The sequence below is a fragment of the Sturnus vulgaris genome, chromosome 9 (assembly GCF_052056855.1).
Source record: "Sturnus vulgaris isolate bStuVul1 chromosome 9, bStuVul1.hap1, whole genome shotgun sequence".
NCBI classification, from domain to species: Eukaryota; Metazoa; Chordata; class Aves; order Passeriformes; family Sturnidae; genus Sturnus; species Sturnus vulgaris.
Window position 1 is genome coordinate 12,349,755 of NC_142251.1, and position 27,601 is coordinate 12,377,355.

General features: G+C 38.5%; 1 protein-coding gene across 1 annotated transcript; it reads left to right on the forward strand.

The window, feature by feature from the left end:
- GIPC2 (GIPC PDZ domain containing family member 2) lies at positions 1–26,876 on the forward strand. Its single transcript, XM_014872185.2, has 6 exons — positions 1–277; positions 7,840–8,025; positions 11,366–11,546; positions 14,753–14,862; positions 15,556–15,637; positions 23,649–26,876. Exons 1-6 carry the CDS (start codon positions 38–40, stop codon positions 23,801–23,803), a joined length of 954 nt encoding a protein of 317 aa, XP_014727671.2. The 5' UTR covers positions 1–37; the 3' UTR covers positions 23,804–26,876.
- The last annotated feature ends 725 nt before the right edge of the window (positions 26,877–27,601 follow it).

Sequence of the window (27,601 nt, forward strand, 5' to 3'; positions counted from 1 at the left end):
TGGCGGCGGCCGCAGGAGCCCGAGGTCGGCGCGAAAGATGCCGCTGGGGCTGAGGAACAAGAAGAAGGACAAGTCCAAGGAGACCTTCAAGCTGGTGGAGAGCGAGGCGGCGGCCCCGGCCCCCGCGGCGGCCCCGGCGCCGTCGGCCGGCGCGTCGCGGCTGCAGTTCCACACGCAGCTGGCGCACGGCAGCCCCACGGGCCGCGTGGAAGGCTTCAGCAGCGCCCGCGAGCTGTACAGCCGGATCGGAGAGGCGTTCGGCATCCACCCCGCCCAGGTAGGGCCGGCACGGCCGCGGCCGCGGCCCGCCCGCCTCCGCAGCGCCCGAGGGCGCCGGGGCTGCTGCACCCGCCCTGCCCGGGCATCCACGGGCTGGTGCGGACCTGCCCGCTTGTGGGAGGAAAAAAACTCCATTTGCTGTTCCAAATGAGCGCTACCATACGGGAAAAGACATAAGTGTGACTGCATTTAACTCTTACGTGGTAAAAACAATGGTCCTCTTGATCAAAACTCCGGTGTCTCGGTTGCTCTGTTGCCAGCTTCTGTTTGACACAGCTCTTAGGCGCTGCTTCATTCCGGTTAAAAAAGGGACAACGGGTTTAGGAGGCTAAATACCCAGAATGAAGGCATTGGAAGGGGAGGGGATGTGGTATAAACGCTCTGAATCGTACTACATTTTAAACTTTCAGCCGAAAGTGATGTTTGGAAAGTTTTCTGCTTTGCCAGGTAATTATTTTTTAAAAGGCTCACTGTTCAAATTGAGTTATTTAGGTCTGTAAAAGGATTCTTTTTAAAGCTCTACTGCCCTTTTGATCTTTTCTTTTCTGAGCCGTGTTCTAAACATTTGTTTGGATAATGATTCATTTGTGTTTGTAAATGCATTGTTTTCTCTTAGTTAAAAGGTAGCGGCCATATCAAGTTCTTCCTATGTGGTTCTGTGAACCTTAACCTCTGAGAGGCAAGTTGAAACACAGGGCTAACATTTCATTATGCCTACGTGTGGCTGTGCAGCTTTCCTTGTTTTCTTCTTTGTAGATGACTTTTTTTAAAAGTTGTAAAGACTACTACTACGACAGGCTTTGTTCTGAGTTTGCTGTGGCCTGACCTAGCATTTCAAGCAGTAAATTGTAAAGGAAAGTGGCAGTAGCAGTGAACACAGTTTAACCAGTCACAGTTGCATTAAGTAATTAAGAAGCAATGCATCCATATCCCAAACCTTCCCAGCTGCTTTCCGACCTTCTGCTCCTTTGTTTTCTTTTCATCCTGAGCTGCTGTTCCCCTTTTGTTCTGTTCCATCTCAGCTGTACCTTTTATTCTCAAGTTCTCATAATTACCATATTAACTTCTATTTTAGTTTTTCTTCCTTTCATGTTGAACTTTTGGCTCCACTGACTTGAGAAAGAATTGCTTTCACAGAGAAATTTAATTTTGTATGAATGGTGTGCTCCTGTTTCTCCTGCTAGATGTATAATCTGATACCCTCAGAGGCTTTAGAGGAAGCACCACATATGGGCATATATTGCCAGCCTTGTGTCAAACTAGAGAAGTTTGTTATTTTCTTTTTCTCCCTAATGTTTCATTCCTTTTAATTTTTTAAAATGGCTTATTGCTAAAAATGGCTGGAGGATTATTGCTGGAGGCACTGAACTTAGAACCTTTTACTTTAGAAATTAACTTGGCTTTAAGAAAGTTATATGAAGTGAAAACAGTGAACAAAGATATTTCCTGGTGTAAAGGTGGCATAACAGCGAAGAATTCAGACCAGAGAGTCGTGCAACAGAATTTTGCTTAGAGACAAGATAGATCTGTGAACAGCCAAGAAATGTGAATTTATTAGAATTTATTTTAAATGGTATTATCTATTCGTTAAAACTGCTTTTGTACAGATAATCTGGTGTAAAGAATAATGCCAGAAGCTACATCTCTGCAAACTGAAAGACGCTGAGGTACTCAAATGCCATTTGTAGGTGTTGCCTGTCTAGGAAAGTTTCAGTGACCCAGCTCTGCTGAAGCCTGTGATACCTGACTGCCTTTGGAAACGGGTCCTATCACAGAGATCTCAGCCTGTAGTGGCCGAGCTGGAAAACAGTGAGGGGGAGTGGAGGGGAAGAGCTCCTTGTAGAGAGCATTCAGATGCCTTTTGCAGAGGTGAATACATTTAATATGATATGTGAGTTTACCAGAGGGTAGGCAAGAGTATGGATTCTTGGATAAATTCCTGCCTTAATGTTTAAATACAATTCTGAATGAGCTATACTTGTAATGTCACTTCTTTTGACTCCACATGGTTACAGCACCTCTTTTCCTCTTTGGATCCCATCTCCGAGGACCAGCTGAGTTTAGCTTCTGCTGGAGAATCCTTTCCAGGTTCTGTGATTGACTGCCAACAGTGACAGAGAGAAGTTTATATAAACTCAGTATTTGTCAGACAGGCACTGACAGAAACTTCTGTGTAGACCTGGATTATGAGTAGGGTGGAATGGGGACAGGACAAGGTGGGTATAGCTTCAAAGGGGCTGTTTGCTAGGTATCTATGAAGGAGTGAGACATAATAGCAGCTTTCTGAGGCTTTTCCTGTACTCATCCTTTCTTGTAGCTCTGTTACTCTTCAGCCATCTTCCTAGGTGAATACATATTTGTTACCCCTTTTGAGCTGAAGGGTAGGCAGAAGCCTCCCTTTCTGCCTACCTCTCTGACCCCGTCCAGCATTTCTTCTTTTATCTGTCCAGTGTGACTGTTTTTTCCACAGGGAGGAGGAGTGAATATGACTTCTAACAATAGATAGCCTGTGTCACGGTCACCAAAACTGTGGGAAAAACAAAAACTCTCCAACATTTTTTTTATGTTAGAGAATTAATGCATTACTTTATTCTGGCCAGGATGTGCAGTATAAATCATTTCATCCACACAAGCCCAGGCTGTGCAGTGAAAATCATTCCATCACACATAATTCCTTATCAGAACTTTTCACACGTACAGGCAAAACCCAAAGAAATTATTGTTCAGTGGTCTTAAATTACGCAATTCTTAGTATTCGATCTCCTATTGGTTATTGATCCTTTCACTTTTGATGCTAATTTGGTCCTCATTCTTCAGTTCTTTTATTGGTCTTTTCCCAGACCAGGTGTCTCTGGCCATGCCAGGGGGTGATGTTCGGGGTAATGGTCGTTAATGTTCACTTATCTCCTGTGTATCTTCTGGCTAGTCCCAATCTATGGATGTTAAAATTTTAAATTTTAAACCCCGCTGAAGAGTCTTGTGAAGAGAAACCCTCCGCCTGGGCAAAGGAGAACAAACCCCTGACTAAAGTTATGTAAAAAAATGTCAAAGTTGTATCATTTCCAGCATCATTATTAGGAGTGTTGTTCGAGGTAGATCACATTTTTCTTGACTTTTAACTTAATTACTTCAACAGGCTTTCAACAAGAAAGCACAGAGCTAAAAAAATATAGATAGATAGATGCAGCTCTTAAATAACAACACAACCCACTCACAGTTACATGTATGTTTCTATTTGCATAAATAATAGAAATAGCTCCTCCTATTTTTTCTATGGAGGTTGAAGTAGGAAAAGTAGTTGGAAAAGGTATTTATGTGTAGCTGTGGCCTTTTAGGATTACTACTCCACTCTGACTATAGGGAATGTAGCAGGGAATGTAATGTTCCTTTGAAGGGTGAAAGTGCTGGGTGCAGCCTGTATGATAAATAAATGAGCGCTGACTGAAGGACAATGTGGGTCTGTTAAAGCATTTGGTGGTGGTGTGCTCCTGTGAGAGCACATGGTAGGGCTTTAAAGTATTCAGAGTAGCTAATCGGGCACAGAGAACGTGGATATTAAAGTCCAGCTGTAGCAGGGCTATTTCTTCATCAGGTAAGAAGGGAATGGTAACCCATAAAAGCTGTATGGACTTGGTTTGTCTACTTGCAAGTTTCTTTCACAGTGGGAGGAATTTTGCATCACAAGGGTAATTCAGGAAAAGAGAGACCTTTCTGGCAGCAGTAAGGGCAGAAATGCAGCTCCCTCTTTCTCTTCCAGTAACAAGAGTCCAGCTGCTGAGCTTGTGTGTGGGCTGTTGTTGCACAGGCCTTGCCTCCTCATGCTAAATAGTCAAGCATACGGTGAGGCTGAGACACATTAAATTTTCATAGAAGTATTTGATTTAAACCTGTTCAATTTAAACTTTTATGAAAGCCTACTGACAAATAAGCCACTGCTGAAATTTGTGTTTCTGAACAAAACTGTCCTTTTAACAATAAAAAATCTGAAGTGTGTTTTAGAGAAAAGAGCCAGCTTGTAAAATCCTCATCATCCAAATGTTGGAAGTTTTATTGTTATGCTTATCTGTCGAAACAAATTGCTCACAATCACGCCTACAGATTGAATACTTTAAATGAGCAAACTTAACACTCCCTACAAAACACCTCCTCCCCAACCCTGTGGCAAGAATTGTTTGCTTGCTGTTTCCCTAAGCAGTGTTAAATGTCACACCCATATTGCATGTGATGCTTGCTATGTGGTTTTCAAACATTTTAATTGAAAGTATTTGAAATATTAGTTTAATATGGAAATAATTGGATGGCAGAATTTGCACTGTAATACTTGTGTACAAAAAAATCCCCAACAAACCCTAAACAAACAAAAAGCCCCCAACCAAATCCCCAAACAAACAGCAAAACACTGAGTGCTTATTTTATAAGACTTTGAATGTATTGACCAGCTGAATACCTGACAGTACCAAAAGCACACCAAAGCTTGGAGGAGCTGGTTACTCTCCCTGTTGCTGAAGCTGGTCAAGGCTCCCACATTTTCCTTGGGGAAGATAAAGTGAGTGATACCAGAAAATGCGTTGGTGATTTCTTGATATGATGACATCCACATATATAGGGAAATATGTCAGTGGGTGTTACATCTTGCTCAGAATTAAAATTCCCAGTTCCCTGCCTCTTAAACAGAAAGTGATTATGGTCTCTGTAAAGTTAGCTGAGATTTTTAATACATTTTCAATAGCTTCTGGGTATGTAACCTATCAATCAACTTATTATTGAGTTTTTCTCGTGGTGTAAACTCATTATGGAAGATGAGAGTAGAATTAATATATAGAACAAGCAATATGGTACTGCATATATACTTTATATAACATATCATGTAACCCTCTTTTTCTTAGCTAATACCATTTCTTTATATAACACACAGTATAGCCCTTGTTAGCTAATGTAGTCTCTTGCAATTGAAAATATGGATGCAGGGAATAATCCGTTAGTAATCTTACTGGACACATCTATTTTATAAACTTGTGCATAAGCCCCTAGTGTCCAGTGACATGGAATTTCCTTGTTCTGAGTGCTGCAAAAGATAACTCTTGGTGAAGGAGGTATCCTAGATACTTTGTGACTGATGTAACAGTTCTGATTTATAATATCTTGCTGAAGTTGGCATGAAATATTCACAGCACTGATATGCTGAATTAAAGCCCATGCCAAATGCCTAAGTTTTAGGATAAGGACAGAAAAGACTTAACAATGAGAATTGCACATTGATTTTTTTTCATGCTTCGTTTTTGAATAAGGAAATTACTATTAAAATATGCAAAAGTTTGAGTGAGTGGAAGCTGTCATTTAAGTATTCAAGTATATAATCTGTCATTAGGCACCAATATTAAACTTATGTAAGATCTATGAAAAAATACCATTTTTGAATCAGTAGGTCTCAGTTGTGTACAAATAAAGCTATGCTGTAACTGGTAGATGGTGTAGTGATATATCTTTCTAGGTAGACACATCTTTAGTACATTACTCTTTGCATATATCTCTTCTGAGAAAAAGCAGTTGTTCACTAAAGAGGATGAAGAATGATTTAAGTTTTATTTTTGACTGGCTGATGCTCTCTTAGCCTTGTGGTTAGCACAGAAGTGACTCACAAAAAATTCTGCAGACTTATAGGCTGTAGTAGGAATGCCATCCAGATGAAGATCTATAAAGAGAAACTCTGGATCAAGTTTCTAAATATCACATTTCTGCTCTGTTGCCAATTTTATCTATTCAAAGGTGTGACAGTATTTACTAGATTGTCTGTTTGACAAGGTCAGATGAAGGATGCTAATGTCTAAAATGTAAAGACAGTGCTTGTTATTCATTGCAGGAACAATGAACAGAGAACTGAGTTGCGGTTTTAAACTGGCAAAATTATGTAGCTTGAGAGAGCTGAAAATGTGTATATGGACTTGATATCATCTGTTTTATTTTTTTTTTTTTTTGTTTAAAAAAGAGCTTGCCATTAGAGATTGTTATTTTTTTTTTCGATTTTATACTTAAAACCAGATTAATTTCTCTAGGTCTTGTTATATCTTGAGTATTGTTTAGCTGAAAACCTTTGCATTACCTGAGCAAATAAAACTAATGTGTATTAAGGGTGTGCTGTTACGACTTTCATTGTTAAATAAGGTGTTAGATTGCAGTGGATGTTTGATGGATTAGATGAGATAAGCAAGTAGCCATTCAAGTAAGGCTGTTTGGTTGGGGGCTTTGTTTGTTTTGTTTTTGAAAACAACAACTAAACAAGACCTCCATCAAGAAATACAATCTCTCTATTAAGTTTCAGTCTTTTAAGATCAAAACCCCCATAGTTACATAATCTAAGTTCTAGAAAGCTCCAGAAAATTGAATGTCCTCTGTGAAATATATCAGTAAAAGTACCCGCTCTTTGTTTGACCTGGAATCAATTCAAACAGGTTGGTGCCAGTGATGCCAGAAGGAAAGAAAAGGCATGTGTGGTGTGGTGTTGTGGAAAGCACGTGTCTTTGCCTTAGTGAAGCAGATTTTAGGGATTCTCCAAGTTTCTCTTGGAGCACAGAGTTTCTCTGGTTTGGCTGCTCCCTGTGCTGTGCGGTGCTGCCCAGCAGGAATGTTCCCTGTGTGCTTCCCTTGGGCCTCACTCCTCTCCTGCTGCAGCCTGGAAAGGCTTGGGCACGTGTCATTACTGTAACTGTGATGGGGCATGTTGGGCTTGGCCAAATTCCTTCATGCAGCTCCATGATGGGCAAAAGCATCTCTGTTCCCAAGCAGTACAGATGGATTCCTCTCACCCTGCCTATGCCCAGGACAGGAAACATCTCTGCTGAATAACTGGCATAAGTGTAGGGAGAAAAAGGACTGCCTGATATTCAGTGCTGAAGGGAAATCCCTCAGAAAATTGATTTATAAAGAAGCAATTTGACCTTTTTATTAAGGCTTGTCTTTACTGGAACAGGGATGACCCCAACTCATGCTAGGGAAAGGTAGAACTAAGCAAGCCTCATTGTGCTCTGAGCTAACAAGGGAACACATGGAGCAATAAAAAGCATTTCATGCTCTCTCATGACTCTTTAAAAAGTTTTGATAAGCTCTCTTTTTTTTTTCTCCTATTAAATTGCTTTGAACCAATCAAGTTTTAAAGTAGTCCCTAGTGATCTTCGATTTGGGTGGAATTCAAGGTGGGTGAATGATGAAACAAAAGATGGTGGTGGCTGTTCAGTTTGCTTTCTCTGACCTCTGGTGCAGGCTGTACCAGCTCAAGATGCCTCTTTCAGGGCTGGTGTGCTGAGACAGGCTTTGAGAGGCTGCTCACACAGGTAGGTCTCTTTCCTGTGTTCTCTGCCAGCTCTTACCTGCAGTTTGAGCTACTGATGCTTTCTGTTGTGTGTGGATGGAGATTATCCCTTCTCCTGGTGCAGCTGGAGAAGAAGGGGGATCATTTTAGCTCCGGACCGCTCCCAGGGACCTGAACTGTGCTCTCATTTTAGCTTCCTATCAAGCTCATCAAAGCTAATACACTGTTAATGTGTTTGCTTTCCTTCTGCACAGATCATGTTTTGCACTTTGAACACTCATAAAGTGGATATGGACAAGCTCTTAGGTGCACAAATTGGCCTTGAAGATTTCATATTTGCCCATGTGAAAGGACAACGAAAAGAAGTGGAAGTTCTTAAAACTGATGATATGCTGGGGCTTACCATTACAGACAATGGAACTGGCTGTGCCTTTATAAAGGTAAACTTAATTACCAGTGCAATACTTTGTTCTATAGAAGCTCCTGTTACTATAATAGGTTAATTATTGGTTTAATGATCCTTTAGAACTATAAAATCTTTTATTATCATATATATGGTAAGGAAAGATAAAAGTTGCTTTTCTTTAGGTACATAATTCAAAATTAGTTCAGCTAATCTGTACTGCATGTCATTCAAAATCAGTTCATTTGTTCATTGCTTCTGTAATGTGTATCAGCTTTACAATGAGACCATTGTATCTCCTGAGCTACCCTGAGGTGGTAGGTGTTAGATACTGCTTGCATCTGCCCCCTCCTGTTTTAAACTGATTTTCTGATGTCATTTATTAGATGCTTATAGAACTTCTGTCACTCATGTGATAATGAGATCATGTTCTTCCAGTCTTTGGTGTTCCCAGGGCAGAAGCCTTTGTGCTGCACAAGAGTAGGGGCAAGTACAGTGGTATTTCAGCTTTCCAGTATTGTTGCCTTAGATAGGGTGAATTACAAGGATATGGATTAACACAATTTACCACAATGAACTTGAGTAGCAAGTATGGGCAGTAACATATACAATATGTTAATCATAATTGCTTTCCTTCTCCTCTTTTTTATGACCTAGAGGCAGTATGTTTTGAGACAAGTAGAGGCTGAGGAAATGATGCTGCCCTTCTTGCTAGACTAGGTATTAGGAACTTTAATCACATTTTCTGCCTTTTTGAGATTCTTTGCTCTAATATACTCCAATTACCCATTATTAGTGAGGCATTAGCAATTCTCTTTGATTACTGCTGCCCCAATCACTGTTCTCATTGTAAACACAGCTTTTTGTATGGAGAGGTTGTATTTTCTGTTCATTCCTTAGCTACCATGGCTATAAAACAAGACACTGTTTAGAAATCAGTTTGCTTTGTTGTGGAAAAATATGACTGAGGTCATGTTTACGAAAGTCAAGATGCAGTGAAGGTTTCACTAAGCATTTTGGAAAAATCATAGCCTAACTTCTATGTTTAAAGAACAGTGAATTTCTAGTGATGGCATCCATACAGCCCATAACATCCAGTCATGCTGCTGCTTATGTGGCATTTTAAAAGAAGGCACTGAAAGCAGTGCTTCAGTGAGCAGCGTTCATGTGTGCAGCACTGGGCAGTGACACTCCCTTTGTGCTTGCTTGGTTACAGGCAGAGAGATCAGCCCTCACACAGACTACTGCACAATTGGAGCACACTGGAAAACCCTCACAACATTAGCCAGACAAGCTGTAATTTCCAGTAAATTGTGTAAAACTCCTCTGAGCAAATATATATTTTTCCTTGCACTCGTCTAATAATAAGCATTGTAATGAAAATGGTGTGGTCTTCAAGGGAATGCATAAATTTTAAGGAGTTTCTAGGAGCTTACTTTGTTGTTGTTGCAGATTTAGCTAGTGGATCTTTTAAACTAGCACAGAAAACACATATACAAAATTAAAGCTGCATCTTTTTTTTTACTTTGTTGTCTAGGTAAATGGATAAGCAGAGACTGTCTCTAAAGTTTTATAGGTTTGTTTTTGCTTCTATACATATATTTTCCTTGAAAATTTTTAACTATGTCCCATTCTTAATTAGTAATTAATACTAAATTTACTGATTGGTGGGTTATTGAAGGTTGCTATGGATTGTAGTTATTTTACTGCATTTTGAATAGCAGGGAGTTTTCTAGGTTTTATGTGGTAACCCGACCAATTTTAAACCTGACACTGAACTGCAGGGTTTTTTCCTGTGAAATTTAATCTTGTTTTGCCTTACCAAGGACAAAACCTGGTGTCATTTTGCTTTCACAAATTTGTTTTTGCGGTACCCGGGCAGGTGGGAAAAAGTATTATGGAGTCAAATTAGCATTCAAAGAACAGCAGTAGAACTTGAAGTGTGACTGAGTGGTGTACAAGGAGACATTATCAAATGGAGTAGGCATTGCATGGGAAATATAGATCCTCACAGCTTCTCAATGGACTGTAGAGCACTTGAAATACAGGCAGTTGCATCTTAATTACTGTGACAATATAGCTTGACTGTCTCAGTCAGTTAACTTGGAGTGATGATAAAAAGTGACAGAAATAATAGCCAGTGAATATTATTTTAACAGTTTTAGTGTTGGGATCCAAGTGCAGAAGAAATCTAAATGAATATTCAACGTGTAGACTAGACATTAATTGAAACTGAGAGGGACAGGTTTCGAGTCCTGGTGACAGAAGCACATTTGGCACAAAAAGGTTTCTGTTTGGTGCTAGGAAGAGTTAAACTCAGCCTGAAGCTTAAAATCATCAACTATAGGACAGTGAGAGCTCTCACACTTCCCACTGACTCTCAGATGGAGGCACATGTGTGGGCTCAGACATGCACAGGGGCTGGGAGCAGCTGCTGGGAGGATTGCACAGCCAGGCTGGCTACAGTGGGAGGTGGCAATGTGTTTATCTGCCTTGTCTCACTGTTATCTCACACAAAGTTAGCCTGAACCACGTCCGTCTTTGCTGAAAAGATTGTATTCAGGAACACATTAGAATGAAATTTGTATCTGCAAAATATAAGATATTGTACTGTGTCATAGCTATTCTGTTCAATATCCATATAGTAATGGTTTATGTGATGTATGCACACCATGAACAAATATGATAGTATGCAACAACAGAATCACTGAAATTGAAAGTGTGATAAATCATAGAGATATTTAAATGTTTTTCCCCATACTTTTAAAATTGCACTTCATAAAAGCTATAACTTCTGTTATGACCTTTAGACTATTTATGTTATCTGTGAGATGGCAGTTAGAAGATTTTCTTATTATTTATTATTTCAGAGGATAGCCTTTAATATACAGCTATAAAGCTTGATGAGGAAAGTGGTAGTTTCACCACTGGGGATGGGTCTTATTAAGATCAGCCCTTTGCTGTATATAATTTTTTACTAAGTTTCTGGACCATACTTGAGAAGAGAAAAATTCTCTTCCTATGCTTGTCAAGCTACCAAATAGAAAAACTTTAATAGACATTCACATTACTGAGATGTCTGTGATCTGTTTTAAAGCACAAAAATATTATATTATTCAGAACTCTTTATTTCTAAAGTGTCGTTGCATTTTTTCCCATCTGATTGTATATTCAAAGCTTATTAAAATACTTTGTTTGAAAAATAATGCTTTTCAAAATGGTTTATGATAATCTTATAGATAAAACGCTGCTGGAATAATAAGCTCAGTATTGATGTTGTTAACTGACATTCTTGAAACTTGGTGGTGAAACTCTTAAAAATGATCACCTTTAAATAAATATTTCTAATTCTGTGGTGTTTTTTTTTTTAACAATAGCGAATCAAAGAAGGCAGCCTTATGGACCAAACCAAAACCGTCTGTGTGGGCGATCACATAGAGACCATAAATGGAAAAAATGTGTCAGAGTATCGGCATTATGAAGTTGCCAAAATGCTGAAAGATCTGGAGAAAGGTCAGAAGTTTAAGCTGGAGTTGGTAGAGCCTTTGAAAGCATTTGGTGAGTGACCTGACTGTCCACCTTGCTCAGTAAAACACCTTGATGGTAAAATCCCAGCATTGCATTACATAGTGAGTTTATTTTCAGAATGCAGCTAGGTGTCACCTGTGGTAACATAATGACTACAAGAAATTACATTTAGTTTTTTTTCTTTAAAGTGGAAGATTTATGAATGGATTTTCTTCCATCTTGCTTTCTTCAGCAGTCATCCTGGTGTGGGTTACCTCAGCCTGAGCCTTAGTCAGTCTCTTTTTCCACTTTATGATTTTGCAAAATAAGAACAGGAATTGTTTCATAGATACGGTTTTAAAGCATGGATCACTTCACTAATGTCCTGATCCTCAAAGCTCCTTTTTTTGATACATAATCTCTGCTGTTCTGTGTGTCAGTCTTTTCTATTTCTTTACTGGGATCTGTGCTCTCTAATGCAGAAGGAGTCTGCAGCACTGTCTGGGATTCCCTGGAACACCTCCTTTGCTGCTGCCTGCCTGTTGTCCCTCTCCCCAGCCTTTTTGTGGCTCTCCAGTCATGCAGCAGGTGTGCTCAGAATTGGAAGAAAGCACAATTGCAAAGTTCTGTCTCTGCTTGCCACCTGCATGATATGAGCAAGTGCTGCTTAAACAGGAGAAACTGCTATATGTTAGTTCTATCAATGTGGCAAACAAACAAACAAGACAGGTCTTGCTCAGGCAGTCAAAATAGAGACTGAGTTACAATTGTTTTTATCAATTTTTTTTGATCCCCTCCCCAAACCATGTAGCATTTTCCTGTAATAAAAGCTTCAAAATAGTGCTAAATTATGAATTTGTATGAGGCCTTCTGCACACCTGCAATAACAGTCAATTCAATATCACTGTCTTCACTACAGCAGCAAAAATTTTAAATGTTTATTTTTCAAATGTTTTTAATGTATTAGTAGTTTACAGCTACTGTTATACACCAGTCTTGACACTTGGTGTCAGAATAGCAGCAGAAATTGAAAATGAGAGAAATGCAAAGATTTCTTTTTGCTTTTGCAGCTTCTGTGAAGAATGAGAGTCATGAGTTGATCTCTAATGTGTTTGTATATAAGTTAGTACTGCTGTTAAATGAATGTGTATGTTGTACATTATGCTAAAGAATTGCATATGTTGTCTATCACAATTAGTAATGCAGCAATACCTTTTTTAATGTGGGCCTATAATTTGTGTTCAATGCTAGAAGTATTACACAGTCTCTTTGTAAAGAGCAGGGTAAATCACCATTTGATTAATGACTTCAGCCATAATTTAATAGTATTTACTTTAGTCAGGTGACTAAAATACCTTTTAGTCTGCCTGTGATGTAGAGGAGGAAATGCACTGATTTCACAGCAATACTTTTTTTCTGACATTGATTGAAGAAGTAACCAGAGCTTTGTGGACAGATTTTTTGGAAGATGCACGATATTTTTTACACTACAGAAATTAACTTGCAAGTTGCAGTGCTCAGTAGGTTAAAACATCCTGCAGTTAAGCTTCAGGCACAAAGATAATGCTTAAGCTGTAGCTTAAGCACTAAGAATAGCCCCAGAGGAGATGACAGACAAGATCCGGGTCCTGCTGGACAAGTAGGTGCTGAATTCCTGTTAATTTCAACAGAATTTGGTGAGGATACGGAAATAAGGGACAAGCCTCTGTGTGAAGTTATTTTTATTTTTCTTCCTCTGAGCAGAATGTGAAATAAGTGTAATTTACTGGTTGGACATCCTTCTACCATGTACACACAGACTGTCTCAGCTGCTCTAGGCAAGGCTTGTAGCACAGAAATAAAGATTTTTACGAGTCACAAGCTGGCCCTCTGTGAATTGTGAAAACTTAATAGAAACAAAGTAAAAGCAGCATAACACAAACTCTGCATTTTAATTATGTGAAATGGTAAATAATTTCTGTGATAGGCAGAGTGTTTTGGTCTGAAGTACTGCAAATAAAGGTTATGTCAAATCATGAGTTTTAAGGTGGTAATGGTGACAGAATTTGAAAAAAATGTTTTTTTTATCAGGAATGACTTTTTGAAACAAGTCTAGCGGAAATGATGACAATCTTAAGGATTTTTAAACTGTTCTTGAAGCAATAAAAGGATTAAGAAAAAGGGTTGATCCTAAGTATATATATAAGGGACTGTGGCATATCTATTTGTATCATAAAAACGAATAAAATTTACTTTTCATGGCCTGTTCAGTATAATAATCTAGATTTTTGACTAGTTATGTAAGAATGAGTTGAAATCTATCTGAGCAAAATTAATATAATATGTTAAAGTATTGCCTTCAAGAAGAACTTATTAGAAAGGCCTGATATTAAGAGGAAGAATAATCTGTTAGATAAAACAGGACAATTAAAAGCAGTTCTGCAAAATTGTCTCCTCTCTTTTAGCACTTTCCAGATTCACTGTGTAACTCCCATGTCAGTAAGTAAATTAAAGCCTTGCCGTTCTTGAATGTTAAATTGCATCCTGGAACAAGAAACCCAAACCTTAAATGATTCCATGCTCCAATTACTAACTGGGGTGTCCTTACCCAGGATTAAACAAGAAACGCTGAATTCAGTTAAAGGAAACTTTGTGTAAACCAAATACTCTTCCTGGAGATTTATCAGCTGTGAAATAATTTTGGTGAAACCAGTGGAAAACCTCCTGCAGATCTGCTTATGGCCACTTCAGCTCTGTGAGTGCTGATAAGCAAATTGTTAGCTCAGCTCAATGTGGCTCATCATCACCTGCTTAGCAGGAGTGTTTGCACCATTGCATCAGTGAAAGATGGAAATGTTGCAATGCTAAAGCTGCTGTGTGTTCTGTCTGTAAAGACCAGAATAAATCTGCAGTTGGCTGGTGACTTCGGCTGCTATCTAATATAAAGATATAAATACTCTTCTGTAAAATAGGGAAATAAAATTATACAAGGTGCATATATGAAATGAATGCCATAGGCCTGCTTAGATATATTGGTAAATAGAAGGCCTAGCCTCTGTGCAGTTGAGAAGATATTAGAATTTAAAGAAAAGGAAATGTCGGCAAAGCTAATCTTAAGAATAGTTAATTTATAATTAGATTTTTACATAGTTTAGATCTCAATTAGAAAAAAATATGAAGATATTATAATAACTGAAACAGATGCCTCATATTCTGTTGTACTGTATACATAATTTTGTTTGGTATTTTATTTTTGTTGGATTTTTTTTTGTCTTTAGAGAAGCTGGAACCAAGGTCCAAAGGCAGAACTGTGCCAGAGGCTAAAATCTCCAAAGGGAGAGAAACACTTCGCCTGAGAACCAAAGGCCCTGCTACTGTGGAGGAAGTGGTATGGTGTGGTCAATGCCCTTCAGTAGTTTAATCACCTAGATTCTGATTTATTCTTCCCCAAGGCTGATAAGTAGGAAGGAAAAATGTGGATGTTACAGAGCTTGTGGGACTAAAGAGAACAACTGAAGTTGATGACTAGCAGGGATAGGATGGGGCTGAAGAGCCTGGAAGCAGAGAACCTCTATTTAGATGTCATGGATTACATGGATGAATTTAAGGTAGATTAGACCAAGGAGTGCTGAAAAGAAGGCAGGGGGGAAAAGAGAGGTGGGATGGTTGTGAAGAAATTGTTCCATTTCTGACGCCGAAGTGTACAGGGTTGGTTTAAGGATTGTTCTTAAGAGAGGCTAATTAGATACATTGACATGAATTTGTGCAAAGCCAGGATTAGAGTTTGAATAAATGTTATGTATTCTGGGTTCTTCTGATGAGGATTTAATGGAGACCTTTATTGTCAGGAGATATAAGGCCCCTGTTCAGTCTGAATGTGTAATCTGTGTGGCTTGATATTAGGAGGAAAGCTTATGTTTGTGAGAAGAGGGGAGTGGAATAGTGTGTTTTATCTCTAGATTTTGTAAGTCTAGGTGGCGAAGATGGGAGTAAGGATAATCACTGGCACATTGCTGGTCGTTTTGAAATCTGCATGGGTATAATCATACTTTTGCTCTTTTCTCCCTTTATTCCAACAAAGCCAACTGAAGTTGAAGAAAAAGCAATTAAAAAAGTGGATGAGCTTCTTGAAACATACATGGGCATAAGAGATATTGAATTAGGTAAGTTTTTAGCAGATACATTACTACAAGATTAAATAATTTCTCATTTTCTATAGTCTAAAATTTATTGAGTACTTTAGTCTCTGGATGTAAGTGAAGCAAAATTCGTCCAGCCTGCAATCTCAATAACTTGCCTGTAGTTCTACAAATGAGTTTTTCTGATAAAAGAATCTTCCTCCCACTTCAATCCTTATGATGTAATTGCTCAATCAATCTATTCTTTCTGCACATTATCTATACGCTGCTGCATGAATTTTTTAGTTGTTTGCTATAACTGTCACCACTTTGTTCTTTCTGGCATCTATTTTCTAGTGGATCTTGTGTGTGCAATGGTTAAGGATTCTTAAGGATAAGTATGTTTATTTGTTTTTCTGCCCCTTGGCATAGACACATCAAAGTTGATTGCTAAGGTTTGAACCTGAGATCTTTGTCAGTGAACAGGCAACTATTTAGCAAGGGAACTGACAGAATAATTACACAAATTTATCAAAATCTCTAAAACCTGTGGTCTGATGAACATGTGAAAACTTACAGAATATTTAATAGTTATAAAAATCATTAATTTATAATGAAAGAAACTACTTAACCCCAGCGTCATAAGTTCCTTAAAGATGCACCAAACTTGTCCTTGCAGCTGTTGCTTTTCTTTGTTATTCTGACAACAACTAAATAGGAATTTTTATTTGTGTGGGAAGAAGCTGCAGTCTAGCTCTTGTAGTTTCCTGTGGCTGGTAGTCCTCCTAGGATCTTGTGGAACTGCTGGAACTGAGACAAAGAGGAAGGTATTTATTATTATGGTAATATCTTAAAAGAATCAGCCAGAAAAAGGAAAGAATAAGCTAAATGGCAAGCGATCTTGAAAAGAAAGCTCTCATGAGAGAGAAGTGGAGAAGGCAAAGCACAAGAGAAAATAGGTCTGGCATGAAGCTCCAGAGGGCGAAGCATCAGGGCTGGAGCCTTGAGAGGAATGAGAACAAAAGGTGGTTATCTAAATAGCCAAAAGGCCTTTGTTGGCTGCTCCTACCAGCAAGCATCTGTTTGGCAGATTCTACTGGTTTTCTCAGAGGAAAAAACGTCAGTAAAACAGTATTTGTCCTTCAGTCTAAGGTAGAAGTGGGCTTCCTGGCATAGAAGAGAGGGCAGAGCTGCCCAAAATTTGAGTTCTGTTTTGTAGGTTCTATCTGAACTTTCCTATTCCCAGGAACCTAGAAGTTCTCAAAATTTCTCTTCCCAGCAACTCTAATATGTGATGCTGCTGCCGTGTAACACACTCCTGGGAGTCCTGTGTGGTGCTGAGCCATGTTTAGGTTAGGGAGAATTCCATGTTCCATCTCACTCCTGCAACCTCTGTGCCTCAGTCCCTCTCTGGCTCAGGCTTCAAAGCTCCGAGTCCCCTGCCAGCTGTCCCTCTGGGAGCTGTTTTTGTCCTGCAGCTGTTGCAGTCCTGGCTCAGGCTGGGCTTCTGGAGGCTCCTGTCCTTGCAAGTTACTTCCAAGGTCCCCAGGCTCCTTGCCTTACAGGAATAAGCAGCTATAGGTGCTCTGCTTTTGGTGTCCATGTGAACAGTCCTGTGGGAACTGGTGTTCCCTGTATTTTTGGCTCTCAGTACTGTAAACAGGATGGCTCTTGCACAGTAGACTGAGAAGTTCATCTTTCAACACATATGGTTGAGTTAATAACCAAGCACCTGGTAGAGTTTTCCCATGAATTCCTTGACATTTTTTTCCACTTAAAAAGATCTAATGCCCTTCATCTTTGAGTATGTAGTTTGAAAACTTAAAAAAACAAACCGTAAAAGAATATTCAAAGAAGGAGGAGGTCTTTGTTCATAGAGAGGCTCTTTTCTTCCCAGCTGTGTGGTTGTTTTGTCCCTCACCTCTTCTTTTCTTCCCCAAAAGGTAGTGAAACCAAGAGAAGCTGTCAGAAATCAAAGACTATAGGGTTCATGTAGCTTTAGTTTGCACCTTTGAAGCCATATCCTGAAGTTCAAATCTGAGTCAACAGCCAACCGTGATGCCTCAAACCCCCCAACTTTACCATTTTAAAACAATTAAACAGCTCTAGGATTCTTTAGGAAAGGAGAGCTAATCACCTGTCACAAATCTGTTCAATTAACACATGTCAGTTTTTCACACACTGGATGTGATCAGTCACCCATGAAAATGAAATATGAGGAAAAGATTCATTCAGAGAATGCCAATCACCACTTACCTCGAAATTTCACTCATTACTCAAGCCAGATTAGTTGAAAATGCAAGTCATCACAATGTGCAGCTGACAAGTGATTAAGATCTCAATCATTGCTCACTTCCATGCACTTCTGTTTGTCAGAATCTTTGGATGTCAGTTAATGTTATTCTTTCATCTCCATTAAAATGACACTTCCATGGTGTGATTGAATTCTGAAACAGTGCCCCAGTTTTAAGCCCTAAGTTAGGAAGAAAGGAAAGAAAAACTAATGTTAAATTGGAGACCGAATTAAAGGTGAGATAAAGCCCTTAATTTTTGCATGGTTAAGTATCTTGACAGTTTCAAGAATGGCTGACTAAACCTACACACAAAGTCCTAGGCTGAACCAAAATGCATGGAAATTGTTGAAGAAAATCACTTTTTTCCAGCACAGTTTAAAATTTTTATTTTCAGAGATCTGAATGCTGATGAGATTTACATACTTGTTTTGGATGCATTTTTACCTTTTTACTTCCGTACTCCTTTGTACTGAAAACTGGACTTAATCCAGAGAAGGGACAGTTGGCTCTGGAAATGTATTCCTCAGCCATTTTATGGGCACATTAGAAATTGGGCCAGGGCTTTACTTCAGCATTCTTTAAAACATAAATACACAGCTGAGAGATAATTCAGGTTATTTTAAATTCTACAAGCATACTTTCTGGTAAAGGAATTTGAGCAGTTGAATAATAGGAGCAACTCAGGAAACAGTGTTAGTGAAAAATATTGGCATTTATTTCTTTTTAAATCACTAAGACTTGAATTGTTATGGACTGTATTTAATCCCAAAAATTCTCAGTGGGAGCAAGCCTGGATCTAACCCCAGAATGCTACTGATTGTAAATGATGGCAAAAGGGCTTCCTGTCCAAATTTTTGCAGCATCTTTTGGCTTCATCCACCAATACTTTGTTCCCCTTTCTTCTGTTTTTCTACTTTTGGATGATTATTTCCTTTCTGTTGCTCTCTATAATATTATCAGACATGATGTATCATAGAATCATTGGGGTTGGAAAAGACCTCCAATATCACTGAGTCCAACCTTTGACAAAACACCACCATGCCAAATAAACACAAACTGAGTCATTCCTTGAATACTTCCAGCTATGGTGGCTCCACCACTTCCCTGTGCAGCCCATTCCCATGCTTAACCACCCTTTCAGTGAAGAAATTTTTCCTGATGTCCAACCTGAACATCCCCAGGTGCAGTCATGGGCTGCCAGTTTCTCCAGGAGAAAGGTGTGGAGAATGTATGAAAGGCTTTACTGAAGTCCAGGGGGACACATCCACAGCCTTTCCCTCATCCTGTGGGTGGGTCACCTGGTCAAAAAAGGAGACCAGGTTGGTCAGGTAGGACCTGCCTTTCATAAACCCATGCTGGCTGGACCTGATCCCCTGTTTTTCCTGTACATGCTGTGTCATCACACACAAGATAGTCTGTTTTGTAATTTTCCATCACTGAGATCAGGCTAAAATATCCTTGCATATTCTATCTTTGTTTAAAAAATTTTAAATCTACCTCTCCATTTTTTACTTCATTTTTCAAACTTACCATCTAATCATAATACCTCAACGGGTTTTAAACTTTTTTTGTTACTCAAGCTTTCTCTCTTGGCTCGCAAATCCAACTCATCAACGTTCAATAGATGTTTTTATCTCTGAATGTTTTAACTGAAGTGATATTCTCCCTGAATCTGTTGTTTTCTTCTCCTTCTGTCACCAGACTTCCTTTCCCAAAGGATTTTATTGTATACATCCTAGAGTATATTGTTTATGGCTGTTCATTTACTCTGAAAGAATAATGCGAGTTTTTTGATAAAAGGAAGGGCAGCAAGTCCAGTTAAACAAAAAAAAGTTCAAGAAAAATCAGTACGTAAGAAAAGAACTACTGTTTCTAGTAGTTCTTGAATACCAGATCTGACAACATGAATTTCAACATGAGATTTAAACCAAGTAATGTTAAATGCTGGAAACTGCAATAATATGCGTAGTTTTCTGCTTTAGAGTGACAGGACAGAACAATATTTGTTACCTTTGGATGAAGGTAGAACTTCTAATAGTATTACAGCTAAATAAATATTGAGGCTTCTGTCAGGACTTCTGAAAAAACTTTATTCAGAAGTTACAGTATAGGCTATAGCAAAACCACTATGTAAGGTAGATAATAAGAATGGCAGGCAGAAGGTAGCTTTCATGGCTTGTGCCCCATGTGTCTATTAAAAGTGAAAATAAGGATTTTGTGAAAGATCTTTGAAGTTATTTTAAAGGAACTATAGTTGAAAAGCCAACATATTATTTTGTTCATGTTCTGGGAAGCCTGATATTAACTTCTCATCTAAAGTTGACAAGACTTGTAATTCCTTTCACCACTTTTAAGATTGCTCAACTTTTCACATTTTGCATAAAAATTAATCAGATATGAACATTGCCTGAAGTGAAATGAAAAACAGGAAAATCTGAAAACAATTGAGGCTCTTTTGACTGTGGAAAAATATTCAATTGGAATAAAATTCCTCTAATCACTTATTGTGCATCTCTTACAAGCAGTGGGGGAAAGGGAGGGGAGTGGAGACAATTTGGCACGAAGCTGTCACCCTCTGAGAACCAGCAGAGTTTTCTTTAAGCTGGCAAGTGTCTGCTGAATGCCCTGGGAGTTCAGATGTCCCTGTGTGAGCAGGGGTGTTCTGCACAGCTGTGCTGCCCTGGGAACGCTGTGGCAGCTGCCTGGGGAAACAGGCATGTGTTCAGGGGGTGGCAGAGGAGCTGGCCACTTCCTGCATGGAAGCAGTGAGGCAGGGCTGGGTTTCACAGCATTCACAGAATTCACAGAATCATAGATTCGCTAGGTTGGAAGAGACCTTCAAGATTATGAAGTCCAGCCCATGCCCTAACACCTCAGCTAGACCATGGCACCAAGTGCCACATCCAGTCTTTTTCGAAATACATGCAGGGATGGTGACTCCACCATCTCCCCCGGCAGAGCATTCCAGTACTTTATCACTCTTCCCGTGAAAAACTTTTTCCTAATACCCGACCTAATTTTCTCTTGCCGCAGCTTGAGACTGTATCCTCTCGTTCTCTTAGTTGCTGCCTGGTGAAAGAGATCAATCCCCACCTGGCTGTAACCACCTTTCAGGAGCTATAGAGAGTGATAAGGTCTGCCCTGAGCCTCCTTTTCTCCAGGCTGAAGAACACCAGCTGCCTCAGCCGTTCCTTGGCTGTGGCAGAGCCGAGGATGCAGGGAAGGATGCGGGGAAGGATGCAGGGAAGGATGCACGGCAGTGCGGCCGGGCTGGCGCTGGAGGTCAGCACCGCGCTGCTGACAGAACCTGCTCCAAGGAGCTGCTGCTTTCCATCAGCTGGGCCTGGGAATGCGAGTGTGCTTCAGCAAACACAGTACATGGCTACATGACATGTGCCCTGCAGTGCTGATTAGACTTACTCAATACAGATGAATTTTTTTTTTTTTTGAGGCTGCTTTAGCATGACGGTTGTGTTCTGATTGTTGCTTGACTGGGTTTAAAGTTGATCCACTAAGTTTTTAGTGGATTTCGTTTTGAAGCTTCCTAAATCTATAATAAACCAGTTTCTAGATCCTATTTCATTATTTGGGAAGATCAGTTTTTAAAAGTTACACTTTCTGTTAATGACACTTTATTATGTGCAATTCTGAAGCTTCAGCTAGGGCAGCTGGACTGTGATATAATGCCTTGTCTTGTTTTATTGCTGCTGTCTCTATGTTTTTTCCATGTCTCTTGGCCAGTTTGTCTTAAAAATGGCTAAATTCCCCACTCCCACCCTGCTTGAGCACTTGTCCACATCCTTACTCTTTTGATGGCAGCTTTTTCCAAATATCTGGTGTAACAATATCTTGACATGTTTGCTCTTACATCACCTTCTGCAGCTCTTTTCTCTCCACCCTTCTCTTAGTGTCCATACATAAGCTCACATCCTGATTCATATCCAGAGATCTGTGAAGTTTCAATTATACCCTTGACCCAATTATCTCCAGGCTTGCTTCCCTGTAAGTACCTTCTAGTGCCACATCGTCAGGGAATATAGAATGGTGTTGATAGAACAAATCCTTGTTTTCCACTTATCAGGAAAGATAAAGAGTCCCCTCTTTAATGCCCATTTCTCATCCAGACTTGTCTGAATCAGAGTCACAGGAGCTTCATGGGGGACACAGAGAGAATCAGTCCAACAGGGATAGGGTTTCTTTTGGTAGGGTCTTGAGGGTCCTTGAGAACTAGTGGTGCCTAGGAAGCTGGGGTACACTTGAACTGTCTCCATCACAGCAGTTTATTTGTCAAGATTTACATAAATTTTCCTTGGACAGCTTTGTGTGGTTTGACACACTGTGATTGTGTTTGGAGCCTCACATCTGAATACAGTTAAAACAGAACACCAGGTTTCCTCAGAATTGCAGTTGTTGACGATTACAATGTGGGATATGGCTCAAGCTTGCTTACAGCTTACATGTTTGCACAACAGCAAGTACTGTTTGCCAGAAGATTGTAACTGTCAATAAATTTGAGCTGAGTTTTAGGTCAACAAAATAAAATTAAATAAATTTAGTAAAACTTCTGAGCAGGGAAAGCTTTATTTTGTTTTTATCAGAGAGATTTTGCCATGTTGATTCAATACAGTGTATGTGGTAGATGGCAGACTGCCCCAGTGAACATGTTTTTCTGTGGCTTCAAAATTTCCTTCCCTTTCTCATGCACTATATTACATGTTTTACATTTGGACATTCCTCTAAGAAAAGGCTAGAAGCTATCAAATCCTTCACTTTGACACTTGAATTTGATATGCTCATGAAGAAAGTGGTGGTTATTTGATGTTTAACAAAAGATGGAGGACACCTTGAAGTTTAAGGAAGGTGTGTAAAGTAGTCACAAAATGAAGCAGACTTTGATGTTTCATCTGTTGTACTGTACCATCATTTTCCTGTGGAGAGAGGCTGTGGAGCAGAGATACAGGTCAGAAAAAAAACTGTCTTCAGCAGTGCTGTTTGTGCTGAATGTGTCTTACAGAGCATTCTGCATCCCTCAAACCATGGTAACTTGCTGCCAGTAGTTCTCTGGGCCCAGCTTAACCAGGAGAAACTTCTGTGCTGACTCTTCACCCTTCATGGAGATGCAGGTGTCATGATCAAGAGAGGTTTAAGCCCTCACAGTTTTCATTTGCTCTAATATCCGTGGGCTGCCAGCATCCAGTGTTGTTTGGGATAGACTTCTAAGTTTTCCTAGAGTCTGAGAAACTGCAGTGGCAAGGTGAGGGATGAGCACAGCAATGAAGGAGTCAGTCCAAAGCAACAGCCCCAGTGTAGCCATTTCAAAAGTGAGCTCTGACGCTTGATAAATTCTGATACTTTTGTGGTAAATAAGAGGAAATGCTGGATGGTATTGTTACACAAGATGTCACAATTTAACTCCGTTGTATGACTCCTCTGCTTTCATTTTCCTGCATACCAAGATGTTCCTGGTGTTTGCTGGCTCCAGTTTATTGTGCACAGCAGCAGAGCCTTTCTCTTGCTTCTGCACAATTTGACCCACCTGGCTGAGATTTTCAGAAATAATTTTTCACTTTCTGGAGGCATAAGGACAAACTTTAAGTTTTAATTCAAATTCCTGTTGAATCCTAAATTCACCTGGTAGACTTTGCTTCTCCCTAAGCTGACCTTACCAGGTGTTGAAAATAGACATCCCAAAGCTATCTTGGCCCTATGTGTTAGCTGTCACTTTCATGATAATTATGTTATTTTGTTTTGTTGCTCTTCAGCTGCAACAATTGTGGAAGCTGGAAGAGACAAGAAAAATCCAGATGAATTCGCAGTGGCATTGGATGAAACTCTTGGAGACTTTGCATTTCCAGATGAGTTTGTATTTGATGTATGGGGAGCAATAGGTGATGCTAAACAAGGACGACTGGAATGAGAACTGTGCCGTTTATCAATCCCTGTTTGAAAATATAAAATTATTTGCAAATGCATCAGAATTTTAATAATTTTATTGATGTGAATTCAGGGTTCTCTGCACTGAGACTTTCCTTTGCAAAGGAAGGCTTCTGATAGAAATGAAGGTAAACCCAAACTTCTGACAACTGTTATTTAAAACATTTAATTTACATATAGAAATCACTGTGAGGAGAGTGTCAAGGTGATATTTTTATACAGAAGTTTTCTGAAAACTAGGTAATTTTTATTGTACATACACTTTGACACCAATATTCTGAAAAGTGTTAGACATATGCAACAAGGAATTTGGATTATTTTCTCTCTTTATAAAGTTGTTGAGAAACTACTTAGCTTCAAGCTGCAGTTCCCTGGTTTTCTGCTGTCAGGGAATTCAGGGAAATAAAATTCCTCTGAAACATGAAAACTAAGAAAGACTTGTTTGCATTTGAGTCATAATATGCTCTGGGTTATTACTGAGGTAAGTAGAGTGGAAATGCTTAAACCAGGAAGCTGCTGCTTTATTCAGATGCCATATTATTGCAATAGGAACTGCATAGGAAGAAATAAATGTTAATTTTGATTAATATTAATGCATTTGAATAATATCTGTGATTTGGCACTGGAGACTACTGTGTATCACTAAGTGCTTAATTGATCTTTGCATATGCTAAATGATTTCTTGTGATCCCATGGAGTTTCCCTCTTGTCTGTGGGTTTTTTCAACATGGCAACACAAGAGAGATACTGAAGGTGTTCAAACCCAAAATATTTTGTTGTAAGGTCACAAAGAATTGTAGTTCAGATGACAATGCATGCCTAGACCCTGAAAAATATGTTAAACTAATCTTAGATATATTTCTAATTATATTGTACATAAATGTTTATTTTAACTACTAATTTTTTACTAATAAATCTGAGATTATTGCAAATGAAATTGAACAAGAATGTGGGTTCTGACCTGGGAAGGTGTCATAGCTTTTTAGTATTTTTATATTTGCATAAAAACATAAAATAATAATTATTACAAAACCTTTTTTCTAAATCACTACCTGAAGAAAATATCTTTCACTGAACTGCAGAGATCTCTTTAAAATAAAGATTATACCAATAATTTTACATGTTCTGTGTCAGTGATTTTTTTTGTCTAAAACCATGACACATTGAGGTATCATTGAAAGAACAGGTTCTTGTTCTCTTTACCAGGTTATTGAGGAAGGATTCTAAACTTCAGCAAATTTCTGTAAAACTTGAAAATAAACTGTAAGGAGGTGGTAAAATTTTGTATATCCCATTGCTCATTTGGGCCTTTGAAGGTGCCTAACTTTGCAAAAGGAGTTTGAGTATTTCTTTTTTTTTCAATAATTGCAAGTCTGAGCCCACAATCTTCTGTCTTGTACAAGGTTACTTTAGCTGATTTACTCATGGTAATGAGGGGTTAAAGTGTTGTGGGCCATATAATTTATTCTTTAAACTTGTAGGTGAAAAGCAAAAAGGAAATGCCAAGAATTCCTTGTTGGTTTCAAATAATAAAACTCAAATGTCAGATTTTTTGGAAGTGTTTATGTACACTAGTGTTAGTTACCAACATGGCACTGATTATAAAATACATTAAAATTAAGAATTCCTTTAAAAAGGAGAAAAAGTACTATGGATAAGGCACGAAATACTGCCTATAGCAGATAACCCCTTGTGTTTCGGCCATTCCTTTTATTTTGAGAAATTAATGTTGTTCAATCAATTTATACTCAGGGGATAATTTGTCTCATTACATTGATAAAATAGTAAGATAAAAATAATCTCTGAAGCTCTAATTCTGCAGAGAGCTGCCTCTTGTCACAGTGGCCTTTTTTGTGGAGTTTATTTCAGGTCTAAGATTTAAATAGTGATTGGAATTTTAATAGCATTTGCTGCAATAAATTATTATTACATATATGTATAAATTACATGCAATAAAGCATGTCAATATATTTTACTTTTTCTGTGTTCTGAAAGCATTCACTATTTCCAGCACATAGGACAGGTATCACTATCTAATTTTGGTAGATTATTTGCCTTTTCCAGCCATGCATAAATAAATTGTCACATGAAAATCACACTGCCTTATAAAGCATGATAAATGCTTTTCTCTCTTTGTAATGGTTTGTGTAGTAAATTAATGTTTTACTAGTAAAATACAACCTTTAAAACCTCATCAGTAATGACACTAATACCTTTAGATGCTTTGTACAGTGAAAATGTCATTAAATGTCCCTACAAAAATCTCCCAGGTCAGTTAGACATGCTAATTCTTAGATATCAGTTCTGTTTAAGTGCTGACCAGGGTGGGACAATAAACATCCTGTTCGTGTGTGTTGCACATGGGGGTGAATGTTGGTGAATAGTGCACTCAAAATCTGAGGTGGAATGGCACAAAACAGTACCTCAGCCCAGAGACTGATTCCTTACTTTTATAATTGGCTGCAGAGCCAGCAGAGAGCTGGCAGACAGGTGCAGTTTGTGCCTTTACTTTCAGACTCACTGCTGTGTTCAAGGCGATGGAAAACACACCACTGTCTTTTGCTATTTTTGCAGAGTCTTTAGATGCAACAAGGGGATTTAATGAAATCTGGTGTTCATAAAGTTCTGAACTCATAATTCTTAGAAATATGATGAGCGATGAATATTTTACACTTCTAAAGGAACAATTTTGCAAATTACAGATATATCTTTTGTAACACCTTTAATATGCCAAATTATGCTTCGGTTAAACCTGATTTTGTGCAACTCTATTCATACAGCTGTTATTTCAAAGAGCTATTAATATAATCTGTCTATTGAGGAAAATCTTGTCTGCTATTCAGATTTGAATAATGCATATACTAATTTCTGTATATTATTTTCATCACAATTTGTCTAATTTCTCCTTTTCTTGAGATAAATGTAATATTAAGTTTTGAAAATCTTGTTTTTTGTGAATTTGAGAGTACAATGTTAATGTTAAAATTAAGCTAATTTGTAATATTTTGTTAGTTTTTTTCTTCCTTCTTTTTAATGTGAACTTCTGCTACTTTCTCTACTTTTCAAATTAAATATTGTTTTTGATGAAAACAGCTCTGAGAATGTCTCTTCCAAAGTTTGAGTATTGTAGTAAGATGATATATTATGCTTTTTAGTTTTCCTTTTTTGCTTTTTTTTTTCTTTTTTCTTTTTGCTTTTTTTTTTTTTTTTTTTTTTTTGACAGGAGATATTTCAGAACAATTAGAAATCAGGGCGTTGACTCTTTCCCCTTTTGAAAACAAAGGCATCTTTGCCATGAATTTCTGAACTCAACTCTAGCAATAAGAGCTTCATCTGAAATTTATATTCAGTATTGTTTTCTTTTCCAGTTCTCTGACTCAATATGTTTGTAAGGCATTTTGCATTTAGATGTTGTTATGCATTGAAAGATCTCTGATTCAGTTTATGAAAATACGAACAAATCTACAGACTTGGAAATCAAAGAGAAAATCCTCAGCGTTTCATGAGGATATTTGTGAATAGTGGCAACTTTGAGGAAAAAGTATGCAGCCTGCAGTACAGACTTTGTCCTCAGAAAAAGTATGTTTGATGTGTGAGATTCAAGCACTAACAACTAAAATAGATTGAGACTGCATAAATGTACAGAAAATATGTATTTTTCTCCTGTTGAAAGATGCAGAGTCATTAGATTGAATGCAGTGTCTAAATACAACAACAAAGAGTCTGTAGATTGAACAGAAGCAATCTCCTGATATATTGATATTGTCTTTATCTCTCCTCT